General features: G+C 50.9%; 1 protein-coding gene across 3 annotated transcripts in view; it reads left to right on the top strand.

Annotated features, from left to right (window-relative positions):
• Positions 1–268: 268 nt before the first annotated feature.
• SKA3 (spindle and kinetochore associated complex subunit 3) overlaps positions 269–20,582 on the top strand; it is a 61,308-nt gene continuing 40,994 nt past the window's right edge. For 2 of the 3 annotated variants that reach the window (XM_077484011.1, XM_077484013.1), the window contains exons 1-2: positions 269–370; positions 4,546–4,710. In XM_077484011.1, the coding sequence (XP_077340137.1) occupies positions 4,608–4,710 (103 nt within the window). In that variant the 5' untranslated portion in view covers positions 269–370; positions 4,546–4,607. The remainder of the gene's footprint in view (positions 371–4,545; positions 4,711–20,582) is intronic. The other variant, XM_077484012.1, reaches the window with a different exon arrangement.

Below are 20,582 nucleotides of genomic sequence, written 5' to 3'. Positions count from 1 at the left end.
ATTTAGTTTGGTGATCTTTGATCTCTTATCCATATTGTTCAGGTATATTTAAATAGTTTACTTTCAGCTCTGGGTAGCAGAATACAACTCACAGCACACTACAAGCCCAGTGTGCCTACTAAGCACAGCCACGCACTGGGTTTCTGCATTTTGCAAACGGTCTACTGTATGTAGTGTTGAAAGGGAAATCGCTCGATGCGTTAGATCTGCAGCCAACCACAAGGTGGCAGGCTTTTACCAAAACGTCTCTCCTCTAAATTTTGCATGCGAACAATGTAGTCAATAAAGTTTGAGGTGGAATATTGAAAAAAAAAAAAAATTCAAGTTGTTGGCGGCAGCGGGGCGGAGGAGAGATCTGTGTACGTGACAGGTGGGTTTCCGGGGCTCCCCTCCCCCAATATCACCTCCACAGGGCCCGGAATATCGGTGTACTCACACCTTCCCCCGACAATGTGTCTTGTAGCGCTAGACTCTGACCGGTGGCCTCTTCTCCTGTCTCTGTGCCGTGCATTCCTCCCTATGTGTCATCTGAGCACCCGACACTGCTTTATATTCTCCTCACTGTACATACCATACACAGGACTGTCATCAGATTCTGTGTTCCACGCCCCCTGTATCCCCTCCTTGCCCCTTGTCCCTCCTCCCTCTGTAGTACTGTACCCCCTCTCTCTGCGCCCCTTGTCCCTCCTCCCTCAGAGTCCCTTGCCCCCTGTACCCCTCCTTGTCCCGCCTCCCTCCGTGTCCCCTGTACCCCTTCCCTCAGGGTCCCTTGTCCCCCCTCCCTTCCCTCAGGGTCCCTTGCCCCCCCCTTCCCTCAGGGTCCCTTGTCGTGCCCCCTCTCCCTCAGGGTCCCTTGTCGTGCCCCCTCTCCCTCAGGGTCCCTTGTCGTGCCCCCTCTCCCTCAGGGTCCCTTGTCGTGCCCCCTCTCCCTCTGGATCCCTTGTCCCCTCTCCCTCTGGATCCCTTGTCCCCTCTCCCTCTGGATCCCTTGTCCCCTCTCCCTCTGGATCCCTTGTCCCCTCTCCCTCTGGATCCCTTGTCCCCCCTGTGCCCCCTCTCCCTCTGGGTCCCTTGTCCCCCCTGTGCCCCCTCTCCCTCTGGGTCCCTTGTCCCCCCTGTGCCCCCTCTCCCTCTGGGTCCCTTGTGCCCTCTCTCCCTCTGGGTCCCTTGTCCCCCCTGTGCCCCCTCTCCCTCTGGGTCCCTTGTGCCCCCTCTCCCTCTGGGTCCCTTGTGCCCCCTCTCCCTCTGGGTCCCTTGTCGTGCCCCCTCTCCCTCTGGGTCCCTTGTCGTGCCCCCTCTCCCTCTGGATCCCTTGTCCCCTCTCCCTCTGGATCCCTTGTCCCCTCTCCCTCTGGATCCCTTGTCCCCTCTCCCTCTGGATCCCTTGTCCCCTCTCCCTCTGGATCCCTTGTCCCCTCTCCCTCTGGGTCCCTTGTCCCCCCTGTGCCCCCTCTCCCTCTGGGTCCCTTGTCCCCCCTGTGCCCCCTCTCCCTCTGGGTCCCTTGTGCCCCCTCTCCCTCTGGGTCCCTTGTCCCCCCTGTGCCCCCTCTCCCTCTGGGTCCCTTGTGCCCTCTCTCCCTCTGGGTCCCTTGTCCCCCCTGTGCCCCCTCTCCCTCTGGGTCCCTTGTGCCCCCTCTCCCTCTGGGTCCCTTGTGCCCCCTCTCCCTCTGGGTCCCTTGTCGTGCCCCCTCTCCCTCTGGGTCCCTTGTCGTGCCCCCTCTCCCTCTGGGTCCCTTGTCGTGCCCCCTCTCCCTCTGGGTCCCTTGTCGTGCCCCCTCTCCCTCAGGGTCCCTTGTCGTGCCCCCTCTCCCTCTGGATCCCTTGTCCCCTCTCCCTCTGGATCCCTTGTCCCCTCTCCCTCTGGATCCCTTGTCCCCTCTCCCTCTGGGTCCCTTGTCCCCCCTGTGCCCCCTCTCCCTCTGGGTCCCTTGTCCCCCCTGTGCCCCCTCTCCCTCTGGGTCCCTTGTCCCCCCTGTGCCCCCTCTCCCTCTGGGTCCCTTGTGCCCCCTCTCCCTCTGGGTCCCTTGTCCCCCCTGTGCCCCCTCTCCCTCTGGGTCCCTTGTGCCCTCTCTCCCTCTGGGTCCCTTGTCCCCCCTGTGCCCCCTCTCCCTCTGGGTCCCTTGTGCCCCCTCTCCCTCTGGGTCCCTTGTCCCCCCTGTGCCCCCTCTCCCCCTGGGTCCCTTGTCCCCCCTGTGCCCCCTCTCCCCCTGGGTCCCTTGTCCCCCCTGTGCCCCCTCTCCCCCTGGGTCCCTTGTCCCCCCTGTGCCCCCTCTCCCCCTGGGTCCCTTGTCCCCCCTGTGCCCCCTCTCCCCCTGGGTCCCTTGTCCCCCCCTGTGCCCCCTCTCCCCCTGGGTCCCTTGTCCCCCCTGTGCCCCCTCTCCCCCTGGGTCCCTTGTCCCCCCTGTGCCCCCTCTCCCCCTGGGTCCCTTGTCCCCCCTGTGCCCCCTCTCCCCCTGGGTCCCTTGTGCCCCCTCTCCCTCTGGGTCCCTTGTGCCCCCTCTCCCTCTGGGTCCCTTGTGCCCCCTCTCCCTCTGGGTCCCTTGTGCCCCCTCTCCCTCTGGGTCCCTTGTGCCCCCTCTCCCTCTGGGTCCCTTGTCCCCCCTCTCCCTCTGGGTCCCTTGTTCCCCCGTGCCCCCTCTCCCTCTGGGTCCCTTGTTCCCCCCGTGCCCCCTCTCCCTCTGGGTCCCTTGTTCCCCCCGTGCCCCCTCTCCCTCTGGGTCCCTTGTCCCCCCCGTGCCCCCTCTCCCTCTGGGTCCCTTGTCCCCCCCGTGCCCCCTCTCCCTCTGGGTCCCTTGTCCCCCCCGTGCCCCCTCTCCCTCTGGGTCCCTTGTCCCCCCCGTGCCCCCTCTCCCTCTGGGTCCCTTGTCCCCCCCGTGCCCCCTCTCCCTCTGGGTCCCTTGTCCCCCCCGTGCCCCCTCTCCCTCTGGGTCCCTTGTCCCCCCCGTGCCCCCTCTCCCTCTGGGTCCCTTGTCCCCCCCGTGCCCCCTTTCCCTCTGGGTCCCTTGTCCCCCCCGTGCCCCCTTTCCCTCTGGGTCCCTTGTCCCCCCCGTGCCCCCTTTCCCTCTGGGTCCCTTGTCCCCCCGTGCCCCCTTTCCCTCTGGGTCCCTTGTCCCCCCGTGCCCCCTTTCCCTCTGGGTCCCTTGTCCCCCCCGTGCCCCCTTTCCCTCTGGGTCCCTTGTCCCCCCCGTGCCCCCTTTCCCTCTGGGTCCCTTGTCCCCCCCGTGCCCCCTTTCCCTCTGGGTCCCTTGTCCCCCCCGTGCCCCCTTTCCCTCTGGGTCCCTTGTCCCCCCCGTGCCCCCTCTCCCTCTGGGTCCCTTGTCCCCCCCGTGCCCCCTCTCCCTCTGGGTCCCTTGTGCCCCCTCTCCCTCTGGGTCCCTTGTCCCCCCTGTGCCCCCTCTCCCTCTGGGTCCCCCCTGTGCCCCCTCTGGGTCCCTTGTCCCCCCTGTGCCCCCTCTCCCTCTGGGTCCCTTGTCCCCCCTGTGCCCCCTCTCCCTCTGGGTCCCCCCTGTGCCCCCTCTCCCTCTGGGTCCCCCCTGTGCCCCCTCTCCCTCTGGGTCCCCCCTGTGCCCCCTCTCCCTCTGGGTCCCCCCTGTGCCCCCTCTCCCTCTGGGTCCCTTGTCGTCACCCCCCCCTCCTCCACCTCTCCCTCAGGGTCCCTTGTCGTCGCCCCCCCCCTCTCCCTCAGGGTCCCTTGTCGTCGCCCCCCCCCTCCTCTCCCTCAGGTTCCCTTTTCGTCGCCCCCCCCCTCCTCTCCCTCAGGTTCCCTTGTCGTCGCCCCCCCCCCTCTCCCTCAGGATCCCTTGTCGTCGCCCCCCCCCCTCTCCCTCAGGATCCCTTGTCGTCGCCCCCCCCCCCCTCATGGTCCCTTGTTGTCGCCCCTCCTCCTCTCCCTCATGGTCCCTTGTCGTCGCCCCTCCTCCTCTCCCTCATGGTCCCTTGTCGTCGCCCCTCCTCCTCTCCCTCATGGTCCCTTGTCGTCGCCCCTCCTCCTCTCCCTCATGGTCCCTTGTCGTCGCCCCCCCCTCCTCTCCCTCATGGTCCCTTGTCGTCGCCCCCCCCTCCTCTCCCTCATGGTCCCTTGTCGTCGCCCCCCCCCCTCCTCTCCCTCATGGTCCCTTGTCGTCGCCCCCCCTCCTCTCCCTCATGGTCCCTTGTCGTCGCCCCCCCCCCTCCTCCTCCTCTCCCTCATGGTCCCTTGTCGCGCCCCCCCCCTCCTCCTCTCCCTCATGGTCCCTTGTCGTCGCCCCCCCCCCCCCCCCGTCCCTCAGGGTCCCTTGTCGTCGCCCCCCCCTCCTCTATCTCAGGGTCCCTTGTCCCCCCCCCCCCCCACCCCTCCGCATCCCTTGTCCCCCCCACCCCTCCGCGCCCCTCCGCCTGCACCTCCTTGTCCCTCCCCTCCGCCCCTTGTACCCCCTTAGTGTCCCTTATCCCCCCCTCCCTCAGCGTCCCCCGTACCCCATGTAAAACATGTAATGATGACATTCAGTATATTTCATACTTGTTTATTTCACAATCCTTTGTATTTGTCTTCATATTTACATTTAGACCAAGTTGTCCAGCAAAAGTGACAAGATTTATAGCAAACAATCAAGCAAACAAGTGCAGCCATGTCTGTGACTGGAAACTTCTTCTGTAAACTGAGGTCCTTGGCAATCACTTTGGAGAAAGAGACAGCTCATCTGGACCAAGTATTCAATCAAGAAGACAGTGGTAATTAGATTCTGTCTTACAGTTTATAAAATAAACAGCAAAGGGACATCATTTTAACTGGTTTTTAATCTTTTATTAAAATCAGAGGACTCAACTGTGTTTGCAAACTATACTTAAAATCAACAGCCTCCTTCCTGGTCCTGTTTTGTATTACACCTGTTTTTAGGGTATGACCTGAAATGTGGTCAAAATCCACCGCAACCCCTTCCTTACTGAATCTTGGGGTTTCCCAGTCCCAGGAAGCTCCTGCTGGTTTTTGAATTTGGTGTGGTTGTTCAGGGTTTAGTCCACACAGCTGTGTCATCCATCAATCAACAGAGATCTGTGAATGGATCTGCCACCACGGTACAGGGACTTGTAGTTCTTAGTAAAGAAAAGTTAATTGCTACTTCCTCATAACCATAACCAAGGGTCCATGCTTTGGTAAGAACGTGTGGCCTGGAGGAGCCTGAGCATCGTACCCGCAATCCACTAATTGCAGTTGCAGAGCTTTGCAGGCTCAATTGCTGAAATAATAATAAAACTAATGAACGCACAATCCGAGTAGATGCATTTATTTTTTTGCAAAAGATAGAATATGACCAGGTAGTTCTCTAGGCATTCTTTAGGGATTTAACATATTGGCCTAAATTTATGGAGAAATTCGATTTTTCTCAAGTCATCTTCCAGGACGGCACACCTGAGAGATGAGAGGCTCCTCCCTACAGGAAACACAATCAATCGACAGCTGTTTTAAGTCCCCACCCTTCCCCTTGATCCTCAGTTTTTGATTGTGTTTCTCCCTGCACAGCGAAACTGTTTGTTTTTTTCCAAATGACCCGAAGCCTGGGGCTGGTGGTCTCCCCCTGGGAGCCGGACCACAAGCCTGGGAAGCCTCTGGGTCTGGTAGGATATTCTTGTCCTTCCTGGGGGGTTCCCCTATCTTTTCCTCAGGGGGGGCAGCAGAAATTGGAAGAGCCCCCCTGAGAGCTGAAGGACCCTGGGTACAGTGGTGTACCCAGAACTTCAGGGGCCATTATCCTGTCTCCCCTCCTTACCTGTACAGGTGGCTGTTCAGACGGGGGTGCTGGCCATTGCTTCTTTCCAGGGGGATCATGTCCCCGACTCCTGGGTCCCCGGTAGCTCGCGTGGGCTGCCGGAGAGGGCGTGGCAACAAGCAACCGCGTCATTTTCAAACTTCGGGAAAATGGCGTCGGCGTTCTTACCCAGGAGGGAAGGCTGAGAGTCAGTAGGAGCAGGCACCCACATCCTCCTTTCTCTAGAGCAAGGAGGCACCAGTTTACTACGGTGGATGTCTGCCTTAACCACCTCAGATGGGAAGATGGGAATGAGGAATGGAAGGCATTGCCCCCCCCCCCATGTATATAGACTGACTGGTACAGTGCAGGACACAGCCTAACCTGGCACCTCCCTATGGGGACAGCAGTTGGGGGGGGGGGGGGGGGAGCACTTTGGCGGCTATCCTCCTTGCGCGTGGACCATAAGGATGGAAAAGCAAGCCCGCTGGCTGTGGCAAAAAGAGGAAGACGACAACGGTGAGTACTTTCCTTTTGCTGTGGGAATTTAGCTGCAAAATCCCCAATTCCAGCCAGAGGGTTTCTGGGCCTTTGAGATCTCCCCTGGGGTCTGGATTCAAATAGCCCTTAAGCTTCTGCTAAAAACACCAGCTGCAGCCCCTCTTACATCAGAGAAGCTGTATGGTGGACAGGTGGTGCAGAGGAACGAGTGTGCCTAAACCACCTCAGATGAGAAAGAGGTAGGTAGGCCATTGCTCCCCCTTCCCCGTGTATATACTGACTGGTGCAGTGCAGAACCTGGGGTCGGGATACAAATAGCGCAGAGGCCACTGCTAAAACCACCAGCCACAGCTCCCTCTTACAGCAGAGACACTGTGGTTATCGCAGCAGTAGGTTGCCAGCCTCTCCCTACATGCCCAGTTGTGGTACATTAGTAGGGATGAATATGGCGTACAGAGGGGACCTGGTAGATACAAAGTTACTTACAGGCCAGGTATACCACTGAACAAGTGATTAATTGGGCAGTGTTTGGTGGATTCAGAAGCTCCCCTGGTCAGCAGGTGCACTAGGTTACTGGCCCTATTAACCCAGCTGCTAGGAATCTGAAGTTGCTTCACAATGTTTAAAAGCTGACCTAACATTCAAGGATGGGCAAAGACCAAGCTACTGTGTGGCACAGTAGGGGTTCCCTTGTGACAGATCCTCCTTTTGGGGGGTTGCTTGCTATAGTTTTCATAAGCTCCAACCTCCCACTCCACGTTTACACTGTGGTTATATTATAGTGTAGGAGGTAAGAAGAAACTTTTTTTATTGGTTTGGGCTACAATCCACTCAGTGGCAGATCTAAAGGCGATTCACCATAGATCGCTTCCTACATCCTTTTAATTGAGGATTTTCTGTGCAAACCTACGCAAGAGCTACATAATTGCTTGTTTGAAGCCTGCAAATAGCTATTTACCACCTCTTCTAGAGGCTGTCTTTAAATTGGTCTCTAGGGCTGGGCTCATTGAGACTTTAGTTGCTAATCAGCACCCACCTGGGTTTGAGCTGGCTAGCGTTTGCTCAGTCTATGGAGGTAAGGTAGGACAACTACTAATAGTAGGGTGTCCAACCATTTTAGGATTTGTTCCTTCACTGGTGGTGAAGGTTTAGTATCTACAGCCCAGGCTATGCCTATGAAATAAATTGCCTGTTGGTTATTTCATAAAGGGATAGACCATGACTCCTCATTGGCTGCACACCAGTAGACCTCAGTAGTGAAGGTTTGTCCTTGCTGGGATGTTTTTGTGGCACAGCAGAAATACACATTGAGATTTGTGACATCTCTGCTTATAAGGGCTATATTGCTGTACATCAGAAATGCACTGCACTGAAGCTTGTTTGCTATCCTTTATATCCTAAAGGTACTGCTTTGTTTGGCTACAGATCAGAAAAATACAACAGTGAAGGTGATCTGTACTTTCTGGTTTTGTGCTGCACAGCAGAAATGCACATTGAGTCTGGTGACATCTCTGCTCATAATGGTTATATTGCTGCACATCAGACATACACAAGATTGAGGTCTGTCTGTGGGGCTTTGTGTCCTGTTTTACTGCCTTGTTGGTTACTTATCAGAAAGGCAGCAGTGAAGTCTGATGGTCCTGATTTGCGTGGCGTTGTGCTGATTCAGACAGTGCTATTAACGGCAATGGCTGCTGAGTTTAAACATGCGATTTGACATGTTGAGTCGCATGACAAATCATTTCAATATGGATGTGCTATCTCTATTCAGAGTGTTTTATTGTTGCACATCAGATATATACAGCATTAAGGTCTGTGAGGTTTTGTGTCCTGTATTACTGCCTTATCAGAAAGGCAGCAGTGAAAATTGATGGTTCGAATTTGTTGGGCTACATAGCAGAAATACAAATTGAACCCCTGCCAGGTGTAGTACATATACTGCCTTTGGTAATCCGTGTAGCACCACAAAGTGGTGGTGTGCTGATTTTAGCCATGCGATTTGACATGTTGAGTCGCAAAGCCAAATCGCTTCAATATGGATGTGCTATCTCTATTCAGAATTGTTATATTGTTGCACATCAGACATATACAAGATTGAAGGTTGTCTGTCCTTTATGTCTTGCATATACTGCCTTATTGGCTGCATATCAGAAAGGACACAGCAGTGAAGATTGCTTGTCTTTTTCTGATTTTTGTTTTTGCTGCTCAGCTGAGAGACACATTGAGGATGGTGGCATCTCTGCTCAGTATTGGTATATTGCTACACATCAGGCATACACAAAGATTGAATGTTTGTGTCCTGTATGTCCTATATTTACTGCCTTATCGTTTGTATATCAGGCACAGCAGTGAGCAGTGTTTCTCATTGATCTACCTTTCTGCATCTTAGGGATACACAGCAGGGGCTTGTTGGCTGCAATCCTCCAGGGAGTCACAGCATTGGGGACCCCTTACTTGTTCGACCTGAAAATTGCAATTTTTTCCCTGCGACCTGTGTAATATTGAGGTCTGTGGATCCAGGAATCAGGGACTGCTGGTGTCGCACAGACACAAATGGTACCCATTGGAAGCCATAGTATATGACTTCTCATGCGTCTTGCAGTACCAAGTCGCAGGTTGGGTCGCACGGGTGTGGGAACCCTAAACTTATCTGTCCCTTCTGATTGAGGTTTTGCTACACAGCAGGAATACTCCTCATGGTGTTATTGTTTATTTTTCAGCAGACCAGAAAGATTGCAGCTGTAAAGGCTGTCTGTCTTTTTCCTCAGTGTCTGCTTTTATGTTGTTGCACAGCAGAAATACTCAAGATTGAAGCTTGTTGGTGCTTTCTGTTTCAGAAAAACACAATGTTGCAGGTTGCTTGTGTCCTTTCTCAGTGTTGGTTCTATCTGAACTACACTACAGAAGTGCATGACAGAAAGGATTGTCTTGTGTTCCATATTTTTCCCTGTGGCATAGCAGAGATGCACAACACGGGAGTTGGTGTTCATTATTAATCTTATAACTGTATTTGGTGGTTTGTCAGAAATACACAACATAGAAGTTTGGGTCTTTCTGTCTTTATATTTATAGCCTTGTTTTGCTGTACATAGGTAAAACACAACAGTAAAGGGGGTTCCTGTCCTTTCTGTATTTATATATCAGTTATGACCTAGCTAGCTGCACTAAAGAAATACGCAGCATTTAGGGTTTGCTTGTGTCTTAATGTTTTTACGTCTTGGCAGCACATCAGAAAACCAGACTGTGAGGACTGTTTGTCTACATTGAGGTTCAGATTTGGGTCTCTTCCCATATTTGATATATTGGTTTAGCTAGTCACACTCGGGTACACAACATTGTTGTCTATGCTTGTGTCCTTTCTGTCTAAATCTATTGTGCCATGCCCACAATCTATGATCATTTTATTTGTGATATTAATAATACATGTATCACCTTTTTGTATTTCAGCCTTCTTTTCCATGGAGGGGCCAGGAGTTCGGGCTGCAGTTGCCACATGTCAGAAAACCTCGAACCCTTACATTCAGGGATGCCAGAACCATTTCCTAGGGTTGAAGCCCTGTAGGGTTATGGGACACTGGAGAAAGGGGATAATGAATTGCCCTGTTTAGTAAGAACTTGGAGAGTTCTGTTCAGAGGAGTATTAGGGCCTGAGGATGGAGTATAAAGATGTATACCCGATCGAATAGGTTTCGGCTCGGTGCATGGCCTTCATTTCGCCCTTTTAGCAAAACTAGACGTAGCAATATGGGTAGTCTACTCCTGCTAGGGACTTTAATCTCCTGAAGAAGGCTCTCGGGCATAAGTAAGGACATAGATTGGGCATGCCTTAAACCCAGGGTTCAAGGTTCTGTTAATCTATTTCCCTTAAGTAGGCTTCCCTTAAGGGCCGGTTCACACAGCGAGGCGCGGCGAGGCGTCTCCGACTTACCTCGCCGCGACCTGCGGGGAGCTCAGCGGCGACTTGCAGAGGACTTCTGTATAGAAGTCAATGCAAGTCGCCCCCGAAGTCGCCCCGAAGTAGTACAGGAACCTTTTTTCTGAGTCGGAGCGACTCGAGTTGCTCCTCTCAGAACGGTTCCATAGTACAGAACGGGGGCGACTTGCGGGAGCGAGGCGAGCCGTGTCGCCTCGCCTCGCCTCGCCTCGCTGTGTGAACCGGCCCTTAGTCTTTTGCTGACATAAAGATAAAAAGGAACAGCTGCAGTTTTATTTCCCTCAACAGGGTAGTGTTAAGACAGGCCCTCTTATTGATTAATGTAGTGTCCTTGTCTTACACAGGTCTCTTATTTATCTTTTTAGTGGTTCTAAGTAGCACCTACAGGCACAATAGGCCATGGTTGTTAGATGTGTGAGATAGGCAACATTGCTAACCTACAAGTTTAACATGTTTTCTGATTCCATTTTTAAGAGCCCATTTCGCCTAGATACTGCATCCGAAGCGGAAAAGGCAGGAACATCTGTGGAGCAGACCTGCAGATCAGCCGCATGATCCAGCTAAGATGCCTTCATCAAGCATATGAGCGTATGGAGTGGAGGTAAAGCTCACTGCAGAACCAAGGTTCGCCAAGAGGGTCTTGCAGTGGCCCCACCCTAAGGTAGGCCTGAGGTACTTGTTTATCCTCTCAGGTGTGCCGTCCTGGAAGATGACTTGAGAAAGGTACCAGTTACTTACCGGTAACTGTATTTCTGGGAAATCTTCCAGGACGTCAGGCCTACTTCCCACCCGTTGGAGGAGGGAAAATTCTAGAACACTAGAAGGTGAGTACCTATGAGGAATGATTTCCCTTGTGAACCTGGTTCAGGAGTTACTTCTCTACAAACTGAGGATCAAGGAGAAGGGTGGGGGACTTAAAACAGCTGTCGATTGATTGTGTTTCCTGCAGGGCTGGACTGGGACAGAAAATTGGCCCTGGACTTCATTCAGACCGGCCCACTTTAATTTTGCAAACACACACAAAAACAGTATGTAAACTATACACAATTGCGCAAAAAAATAAGATAAAATTATTCATCAGTTACTGTGACCAGTGCCATTAAATTATTCATCAGTTACCGTTGCCAGTGCCATTAAATTATTCATCAGTTACCGTGACCAGTGCCATTAAATTATTCATCAGTTACCGTTGCCAGTGCCATTAAATTATTCATCAGTTACCGTGGCCAGAGCCATTAAATTATTCATCAGTTACCGTGGCCAGTGCCATTAAATTAATAATTGACCAGTGGCATTAAATAATAATCAGTTACCGTGACCAGTGACATTAATATTAATTTAATGCCACTGGTCAATTATTAATTTAATGTCACTGGCCACGGTAACTGATCAATAATTTAATGCCACTGCTCACGGTAATTGATGATCAGTTACTGTAGCCAGTGACATTAAATTAATAATTGACCAGTGGCATTAAATTAATATTAATGCCACTGGTCACGGTAACTGATTATTATTTAATGCCACTGGTCATTCAGGGACACCCCCCCCCCCCAGGCATTAAGAACAACAACACATGTCTTAAATTGCACTAAATATTGGCTTAAAGGGGGTGTTGTTTAGGGCTGCAACTAACAATTATTTTCAGAATCGATTAGTTGGCCGATTATTGTTTTGATTAATCGGTTAATAACCTTAAAAAAAAAAGTGGGTCAAATTGACGTTTAATAAATAGGGAATGCGGAGTGTATGGTGGTGAGTAATATGTACAGGAGAGGAGTGCGGAGTGTATGGCGGGGGGTGATATGTACAAGAGAGGAGTGTATGGCAGGGGGGTAATATGTACAGGAGAGGAGTGCGGAGTGTATGGCAGGGGGGTAATATGTACAGGGGAGGAGTGTGGAGTGTATGGCAGGGGGGTAATATGTACAGGGGAGGAGTGTGGAGTGTATGGCAGGGGGGTAACATGTACAGGAGAGGAGTGCGGAGTGTATGGCAGGGGGGTAATATGTACAGTGGAGGAGTGCGGAGTGTATGGCAGGGGGGTAATATGTACAGGGGAGGAGTGTGGAGTGTATGGCAGGGGGGTAACATGTACAGTGGAGGAGTGCGGAGTGTATGGCAGGGGGGTAACATGTACAGGAGAGGAGTGCGGAGTGTATGGCAGGGGGGTAACATGTACAGGAGAGGAGTGCGGAGTGTATGGCAGGGGGGTAACATGTACAGTGGAGGAGTGCGGAGTGTATGGCAGGGGGGTAACATGTACAGTGGAGGAGTGGGGAGTGTATGGCAGGGGGGTAACATGTACAGTGGAGGAGTGGGGAGTGTATGGCAGGGGGGTAACATGTACAGTGGAGGAGTGCGGAGTGTATGGCAGGGGGGTAACATGTACAGTGGAGGAGTGTGGAGTGTATGGCAGGGGGGTAACATGTACAGTTGAGTGCGGAGTGTATGGCAGGGGGGTAACATGTACAGTGGAGAAGTGTGGAGTGTATGGCAGGGGGGTAACATGTACAGTGGAGGAGTGGGGAGTGTATGGCAGGGGGGTAACATGTACAGTGGAGGAGTGCGGAGTGTATGGCAGGGGGGTAACATGTACAGTTGAGGAGTGCGGAGTGTATGGCAGGGGGGTAACATGTACAGTGGAGGAGTGCGGAGTGTATGGCAGGGGGGTAACATGTACAGTGGAGGAGTGCGGAGTGTATGGCAGGGGGGTAACATGTACAGTGGAGGAGTGTGGAGTGTATGGCAGGGGGGTAACATGTACAGTGGAGGAGTGCGGAGTGTATGGCAGGGGGGTAACATGTACAGTGGAGAAGTGTGGAGTGTATGGCAGGGGGGTAACATGTACAGTGGAGGAGTGCGGAGTGTATGGCAGGGGGGTAACATGTACAGTGGAGGAGTGTGGAGTGTATGGCAGGGGGGTAACATGTACAGTGGAGGAGTGCGGAGTGTATGGCAGGGGGGTAACATGTACAGTGGAGAAGTGTGGAGTGTATGGCAGGGGGGTAACATGTACAGTTGAGGAGTGCGGAGTGTATGGCAGGGGGGTAACATGTACAGTGGAGAAGTGTGGAGTGTATGGCAGGGGGGTAACATGTACAGTGGAGGAGTGCGGAGTGTATGGCAGGGGGGTAACATGTACAGTGGAGAAGTGTGGAGTGTATGGCAGGGGGGTAACATGTACAGTTGAGGAGTGCGGAGTGTATGGCAGGGGGGTAACATGTACAGTGGAGAAGTGTGGAGTGTATGGCAGGGGGGTAACATGTACAGTGGAGAAGTGTGGAGTGTATGGCAGGGGGGTAACATGTACAGTTGAGGAGTGCGGAGTGTATGGCAGGGGGGTAACATGTACAGTGGAGGAGTGCGGAGTGTATGGCAGGGGGGTAACATGTACAGTGGAGGAGTGCGGAGTGTATGGCAGGGGGGTAACATGTACAGTTGAGGAGTGCGGAGTGTATGGCAGGGGGGTAACATGTACAGTGGAGAAGTGTGGAGTGTATGGCAGGGGGGTAACATGTACAGTGGAGGAGTGCGGAGTGTATGGCAGGGGGGTAACATGTACAGTGGAGGAGTGCGGAGTGTATGGCAGGGGGGTAACATGTACAGGAGAGGAGTGCGGAGTGTATGGCAGGGGGGTAGTTAGTGGAGAGAGGAGGAAGAGGAGTGCACCTCCTGATAGTCTGTCAAAGTTCCAAGGATACCAGACAGTACAATTATCCCCGTGATAGCAGCCAGTTTTTCTTTGAAGATGGGGAAGGGGGCAAGTTGTGAAAGAAGAATACTTGCAGTGATTTTGGGGGATAAGAGCATGCTGGATGTGCTAGGAGGGCACACTTTGGGAGGGGAGAGAAATTGTGCAGGAAGGGGGGGGGGTTGAATAAAAAAATCTGACCCCCCCCCCTCCAGCACAATTTCTCTCCTCAGCTAAAGTGCCTCCTAGCACATCCAGCATGCTCTTATCCCCCAAAATCGCTGCAAGTATTCTTTTTTGACAACTTGCCCCCCGTCTCTCTGTGTCTTCTTCTCCTGCAAGTGCCAAGCACAAACCTCTGATCAGCACATCCCGTCCTGTTGTGTCCGTTCTCCTCCCCCTCCTTCTCCTGTCTGTGAGTCGAGGAAAAGGGGGAGGGGACTTCAGACCATGTGTTAGTGTGAGGTGGGCAGGAGGGGGGAGGAAGGGAGAGATGCCGTGCAGTACACACTGTAATCGCAGTGTGTGGGAACAGAAACACCCCACACAAGCTGCAAGCCAGTCACTGGAGCCAAGTGCGGAGGTGAAAGAACCAGCAGTGACTCAGCAGCACTAGCGCGGAGGAGGAGGATGTAAAATCCTCCTCCGCATTCAACGCTGGGCTGTGACGTCACTGGTTGCCAGACGCAAGGCGGCTATAGCAACCAGTGATCAGGAGGAGGTGGAGGCGGAGATAGAGCCAGTGCTATGGCAGCTCAGTCCGCCCCTGTTCCCAGATTGTCAATTTCATTCCGGTACAATTTATGCCAGCATCACTAGGGGGTGGTGCTTGTGTGCCGGGTGCAGGAGCGGAGCTGCCGCCGCCAGCCTTATTGTAACACAGGACAGACACGGAGAGTCCAGGGAGAGTGTAGTGATTCAAACACATAACACGCTGTCTGACAACCGGCCCACTGAGCCAATCGGCCCACCGGGAAACTCCCGGTAGTCCCGATGGCCAGTACAGGCCTGGTTTCCTGTAGGGAGGAGCCTCTCATCTCTCAGGTGTGCCGTCCTGGAAGATTTCCCAGAAATACAGTTACCGGTAAGTAACTGGTACCTTTTTTTTTTTTTTTGTTTATAGCACAAAAAATAAAAACCGCAGGGGTGATCAAATACCGCCAAAAGAAAGCTCTATTTGTGGGGGGAAAAAGAACATAAATTGTATTTGGGTACAGCATCGCACGACTGTGCAATTGTCAGTTAAATTAATGCAGTGCAGTATTTAAAAAAATGACCTGGTCATGAAGGAGGGTAAATCTTCCAGTGGTTAATAAGCCAACAGTAAAAAAAAAAACATACCTTTAGCATATAATTTCTGATTAGGAGCAGCAGATCAGGTCCTGACATATGACAGTGCCCAGGCCCACTGTTCTTCCAGCCTTCCAGGAGTTTATTAGGCATAACCCTCCCACTTCTATTTACTGGATTACATTGAGGGTTTCTCTTCAGGGCGTGGGGTGTAGGAAACCGTAAGAGTTGTGACAAAGGAAAATGGATGGCAAAGTTGACCTGTTGTATATCACTGCCCCGCACCGGCTTCATAATTATGCAATGAAACTCCATCCTAAGCTTATCTGACAGTGAAAAAGCAGGAGCATAGTTGGGAAAAAGTTCTCACCTCATAAACAAGAAGTGTCTGAAGAAAGACTTTTATGACCGGATCAGCAGCTATTTTAATGAAACGTGCAAGTTGTAAAAGAGTGAAAACATGTTTTGAAAACACACTAATATGTTAACGCTTATGTAGAAATTTAGTGATTTAGTTTGGATATAAATTTCCAAACACTCTGACATGGCTTTAAAAAAATAGTGCATGCATGCATACTTGCAAATCAAGCTGCGTCTTCTTCAGCAAAATCTGATGGGTTTGTGTCTCTCGGTCTGTATTCCTGGACAGCCATGAGCAACAGTTTGCAAAGTTCGAAGACCGACATAATTATTACTGAAGATAAAAATGATTTTGACTCCAAGTAGATGCATAAATAGGCAGTGATCAGGGGCAAGTTCAATGCAGTCGCATTTGTGTGTTCTTTAGAGCAGACTAAAGAGGAATTGATGACTCGGTTGTTACCTTGTTTTAAATCTGTCTCCCATTGCATTTCACTGCCCCTGTTGTAGCATTACGTTGCTTTGCAACAGGATTGGGAAATGTCCCTCTTTGTGTCTGGTGGCTTTTCCCCGAATATCTCCTAGCTGCTGTGCAGGACCTGAGATCCTCTATGACCTCTTGGCTTCAACTTTGCTAGCTGAACAGCTAAGAGTTCATAGGCTTTCCACACCTCTTTTAGTTTGCTCCCAAATTGCCATAGGAACCAGAGACCTGCAGAGCACAGAAAAGTGTGGCTCCTTCCAGTCCTGTCCTGTGTTCACTTGTCTCATTTGTTGCATCTTTTAAAGAATAAAGGTTTATTTGCTAAATAAAATGGGATACAGTTACAGCCATTAGACAGAAAAAGCGAGAGAGAGAAGCAGTGTCCCTATTTGATACTCAAGCGAAAGGTAGAAAATTACAGTAACATGCCTTATACACTATGCTGAAAATATCAGTCAAATTTATTTAGTCTCTGCCTTATATTTTAACAATCCATGTTGAAGGAAAGGGCATTGAGGTACATACAGTAGTGCTGTCATCTCGTCATAATTGTTCTAGCCACTTCAGCCCGGAAGATTTTACCCCCTTCCTCACCAGAGCACTTTTTGCGATTTGGCACTGCGTCGCTTTAACTGACAAAATTGATGTCCTTTTTTTTCCTACAAATAGAGCTTTCTTTTGGTGGTATTTGATCACCGCTGTGTTTATTTTTTGCACTATAACCACTTAAGGACCGCCGTATTGCCATTGTACATCATCGCAATGGCACAGGCAGGCACAAGCACGTACATGTACGTGTCTGCCTTCCAGCGGGTGGGGGGTCCGATCGGATCCCCTCCCGCTGGGGACGGCGGTCCGGTTCGCTGCAGGAGCGATCCGTGATGAGGGGATGGCCGTTGGTTTCTGGCTACCCCCTCTCGATCGCTCCTGGCCAATGAGAAGCTTCCTCCCACTGTGTATTGTATACACAGGAAGGAGGAAGTGATGTCATTCTCCTCGGGGCGGTCTTTTTGACCGGACTACGAGGAGAAGACAGAAAGTAAGTGTGCACCAACACTACACTGACATGTAGGTACACATAGGCACACAAGCCCCCCCCCCCCCCCCAGTCAGTGTCACTGATTGCAGTGATCATTTATTTACTGATCACTGCATTCAGTGTCAGTTGTAAAAGTAAAAACTGTCAGGGCAGTTAGTGTTAGGTCCAGGGTAGCCCCCTATCACCCCCCCAATAAAGGTTTAACCCCCTGATTGTCCCTAGAGTTAACCCTTTCACCCCCTTTTGCCAGTGTCACTAAAGCGATAATTTTTCTGATCGCTGCATTAGTGTCACTGATGTCGCTAGGTAGCTAGTTATTTTTTTTAGGTTCACCGCCAGGTTTTTATAGCGCTAGGTTCCCCCGATATACTACCCAATAATGGTTTTAACCCCCTGATTGCCCCTAGTTAACCCTTTCACCCCCTTTTGCCAGTGTCACTAAGCCATCGTTTTTCTGATCGCTGCATTAGTGTCACTAGTGCCGCTAGGTAGCTAGTTATTTTTTTAGGTTCACCGCCAGGTTTTTATAGTGCTAGGTACCCCGATATACTACCCAATAATGGTTTTAACCCCCTGATTGCCCCTAGTTAACCCTTTCACGAGCGATCACAGTATAAGTGTCACTGGTGACGCTGGTTAGCCAGTTAGTTATTTAGGTTCCCCGTCAGGTTTTTATATAGCGCCAGGGACCCCCATATACTACCTAATAAAAATTTGAACCCCCTGATTGCCCCTAGTTAACCCTTTCACCAGTGATCACCGTATAAGTGTTACGGGTGACTCTGGTTAGTTTGCTTTTTATAGCATCAGGGCACCCACCATTTATTACCCAATAAAGGTTTAACCCCCTGATCACCCGGCGGGTGATATCAATTAGGTTTTAGGGTCAGGGTCTGCGTCGCCCCAGGCAGCGCTAGGTTAGTGCCAGTGCCGCTAACACCCACACGCAAAGCATAAACCTGCCGTAGTGGTATAGAATCTGAACAGATCAATATCTGATATGATCAGATCTATACTAGCATCCCCAGCAGTTTAGGGTTCCAAAAAAACGCATTGTTAGCGGGATCAGCCCAGATACCTGCTAGCACCTGCGTTTTGCCCCTCTGCCCAGCCCACCCAAGTGCAGTATCGATCGATCACTGTCACTTACAAAACACTAAACACATAACTGCAGCTTTCGCAGAGTCAGGCCTGATCCCTGCGATCGCTAACAGTTTTTTTGGTAGCATTTTATATTTAAATCCGGAAGGCAGTGCTTGGTTTTCGGGGTCCCGTACGTGGCTAGGCTCCCAAAAAGTCCCCCACATGTGGTATCCCCGTACTCGGGAGAAGCAGCAGAATTTATTTTGGGGTGTAATTTGACTTATGCCCATAGCATGTGTGAGCAATATATCATTTAGTGACAACTTTGTGCAAAAAAAAATTGTAAAATTCCTGCAACTTGTGGCAAAATATAAAATATTTCATGGACTCAACATGCCTCTCAGTAAATAGCTTGGGGTGTCTACTTTCCAAAATGGGGTCATTTGGGGGGGTTTTGTGTTATTTTGGCATTTTATGGCCTTCGAAACTGTGATGGGTAGTGAGGAGTGAAATCAAAAATTTGCACCCTTAGAAATCCTGAAGGCAGTGATTGGTTTTCGGGGTACCGTACGTGGCTAGACTCCCAAAGAGTCCCACATATGTGGTATCCCCGTACTCAGGAGAAGCAGCAGAATATATTTTGGGGTGCAATTCCACATAACTATGGCATGTGTGAGCAATATCATTTAGTGACAACTTTTTGTAAACTTTTTTTTTTTTTGTTTTGTGTCATTATTCAATCACTTGGGACAAAAATAAAAATAAAAATATTCAATGGGCTCAACATGCCTCTCCACAACTTCCTTGGGGTGTCTACTTTCCAAAATGGGGTCATTTGGGGGGGGGGGGGATTGTACTGCCCTGCCATTTTCTCACCTCAAGAAATGAGATAGGCAGTCGTAATTTAAAAGCTGTGTAAATTCCAGAAAATTTACTCTAGTTTGTAGACGCTATAACTTTTGCGCAAACCAATATATATACGCTTATTGACATTTTTTTTACTAAAGACATGTGGCTGAATAAATTTTGCCCTAAATGTTTGACTAAAATTGAGTTTATTCGATTTTTCTTATAACAAAAAGTAGAAAATATCATTTTTTTTTTCCTCAAGATTTTCGGTCTTTTTCCATTTATATCGCAAAAAATAAAAATTGCAGAGGCAATCAAATACCATCAAAAGAAAGCTCTATTTGTGGGAAGAAAAGGACGCAAATTTCGTTTGGGTACAACATTGCATGACCACGTTACCAGTTAAAGCAGTGCAGTGCGAAATTGTAAAAAGACCTCTGGTCCTTAGGGTGTTTATTGGTCCGGGGCTGAAGTGGATAAACAAAAAAGTGACAATTTTGAAAGGCAAAATTTCTCCCTTCGCCTTTCAGGACAGTACCTTGGAGAGAGTGTAGCTCCACCTCTTCATAGGAAACACTGCGTGACAACGCCCCTTTTTAAAAGCAGCTGCTTCCACCATGCCATCAGTTTTAGTGTTTCCTCCGCCATGGAAGCACTGCTGGGGAACCAGAGAGGCTGCGCTTTCTTCAAGGAGATGGTTTTGGCAGTACCTTCTAGTTTGATGCTCAGACCAGACCAGCCCAGCACCTTCCCATATGAGAGGGGGGTGTTCCGGTGTCCCTTCCTTTGCCGGCTCACAGGAGTAATGGGCTGCTGGAGGTCGTCTGCCCATGGTGTTCGGGGGGCCGTGGGCATGCTCAGAACAAGCGTTCCATGCCAGGCTTCGGCATGGCAGCGCCGAAACCCGGACGCTGAGTGACGGCAGTTCTGGTGGGCAGAGACTTTCGGCGGGGCGTAACAGCGATTGGTTCCGGCTGCTGGAACACAGGAGCAAGGGGCGGGTCCTCTGGCCGCGACTTCCTTTTGTTTGGCACAACTTAAGAATCATGTGGTAGCAGGTACCTCCAGAAAAGATACATTGGAGTCCTTCCCTACAGTGCTTAAGGCCGTCAAATATATGGCAGATGCTTCTGCAGAATATATCAGGATGTCTGCCAGATCCTCCGTGCTTGTTAACTCAGTGAGAAGAGCCCTCTGGCTAAAGACTTGGTCAGGGGACCTGATGTTCAGCCAGAATTAGATACTGTCCTTGATAGGACTGCAGACAAAAAGAAAGCTTTCCCTCAGAAAAAAAAAGTGGTGCAGAAGAGGAAAATTTTTCGTCCTTTTCGACAAACCTATAAGGAAAAAGACCAGACAAAAGACCCTGGAATTCTCAAAGGAAGAGGCAGAGGCGGGGTACTTTTTAGAAACCCCGAGCAATCCCCTTAAAAACAATGATGATCTTCCAGTAGGCGGGAGACTTCAGGATTTCTTGCCAGTTTGGGAAGAAACGACAAGAACTGGAGTTCTGGGGTTAATCAAACAGGGTAATCATCTAGAATTCTCACAAAGTCCCCCAAGTCGGTTTTACATCACAAATCTGCCAAGAGCTGATGCAACAGAAAGTAATCTCTAGGGCT

Source organism: Lithobates pipiens, unplaced genomic scaffold, assembly GCF_037356315.1.
Source record: "Lithobates pipiens isolate NorthernLeopardFrog02 unplaced genomic scaffold, aLitPip1_a1.2 Scaffold_16, whole genome shotgun sequence".
Taxonomy (NCBI): Eukaryota; Metazoa; Chordata; class Amphibia; order Anura; family Ranidae; genus Lithobates; species Lithobates pipiens.
This window is presented reverse-complemented; position numbering and strand designations above follow the sequence as displayed.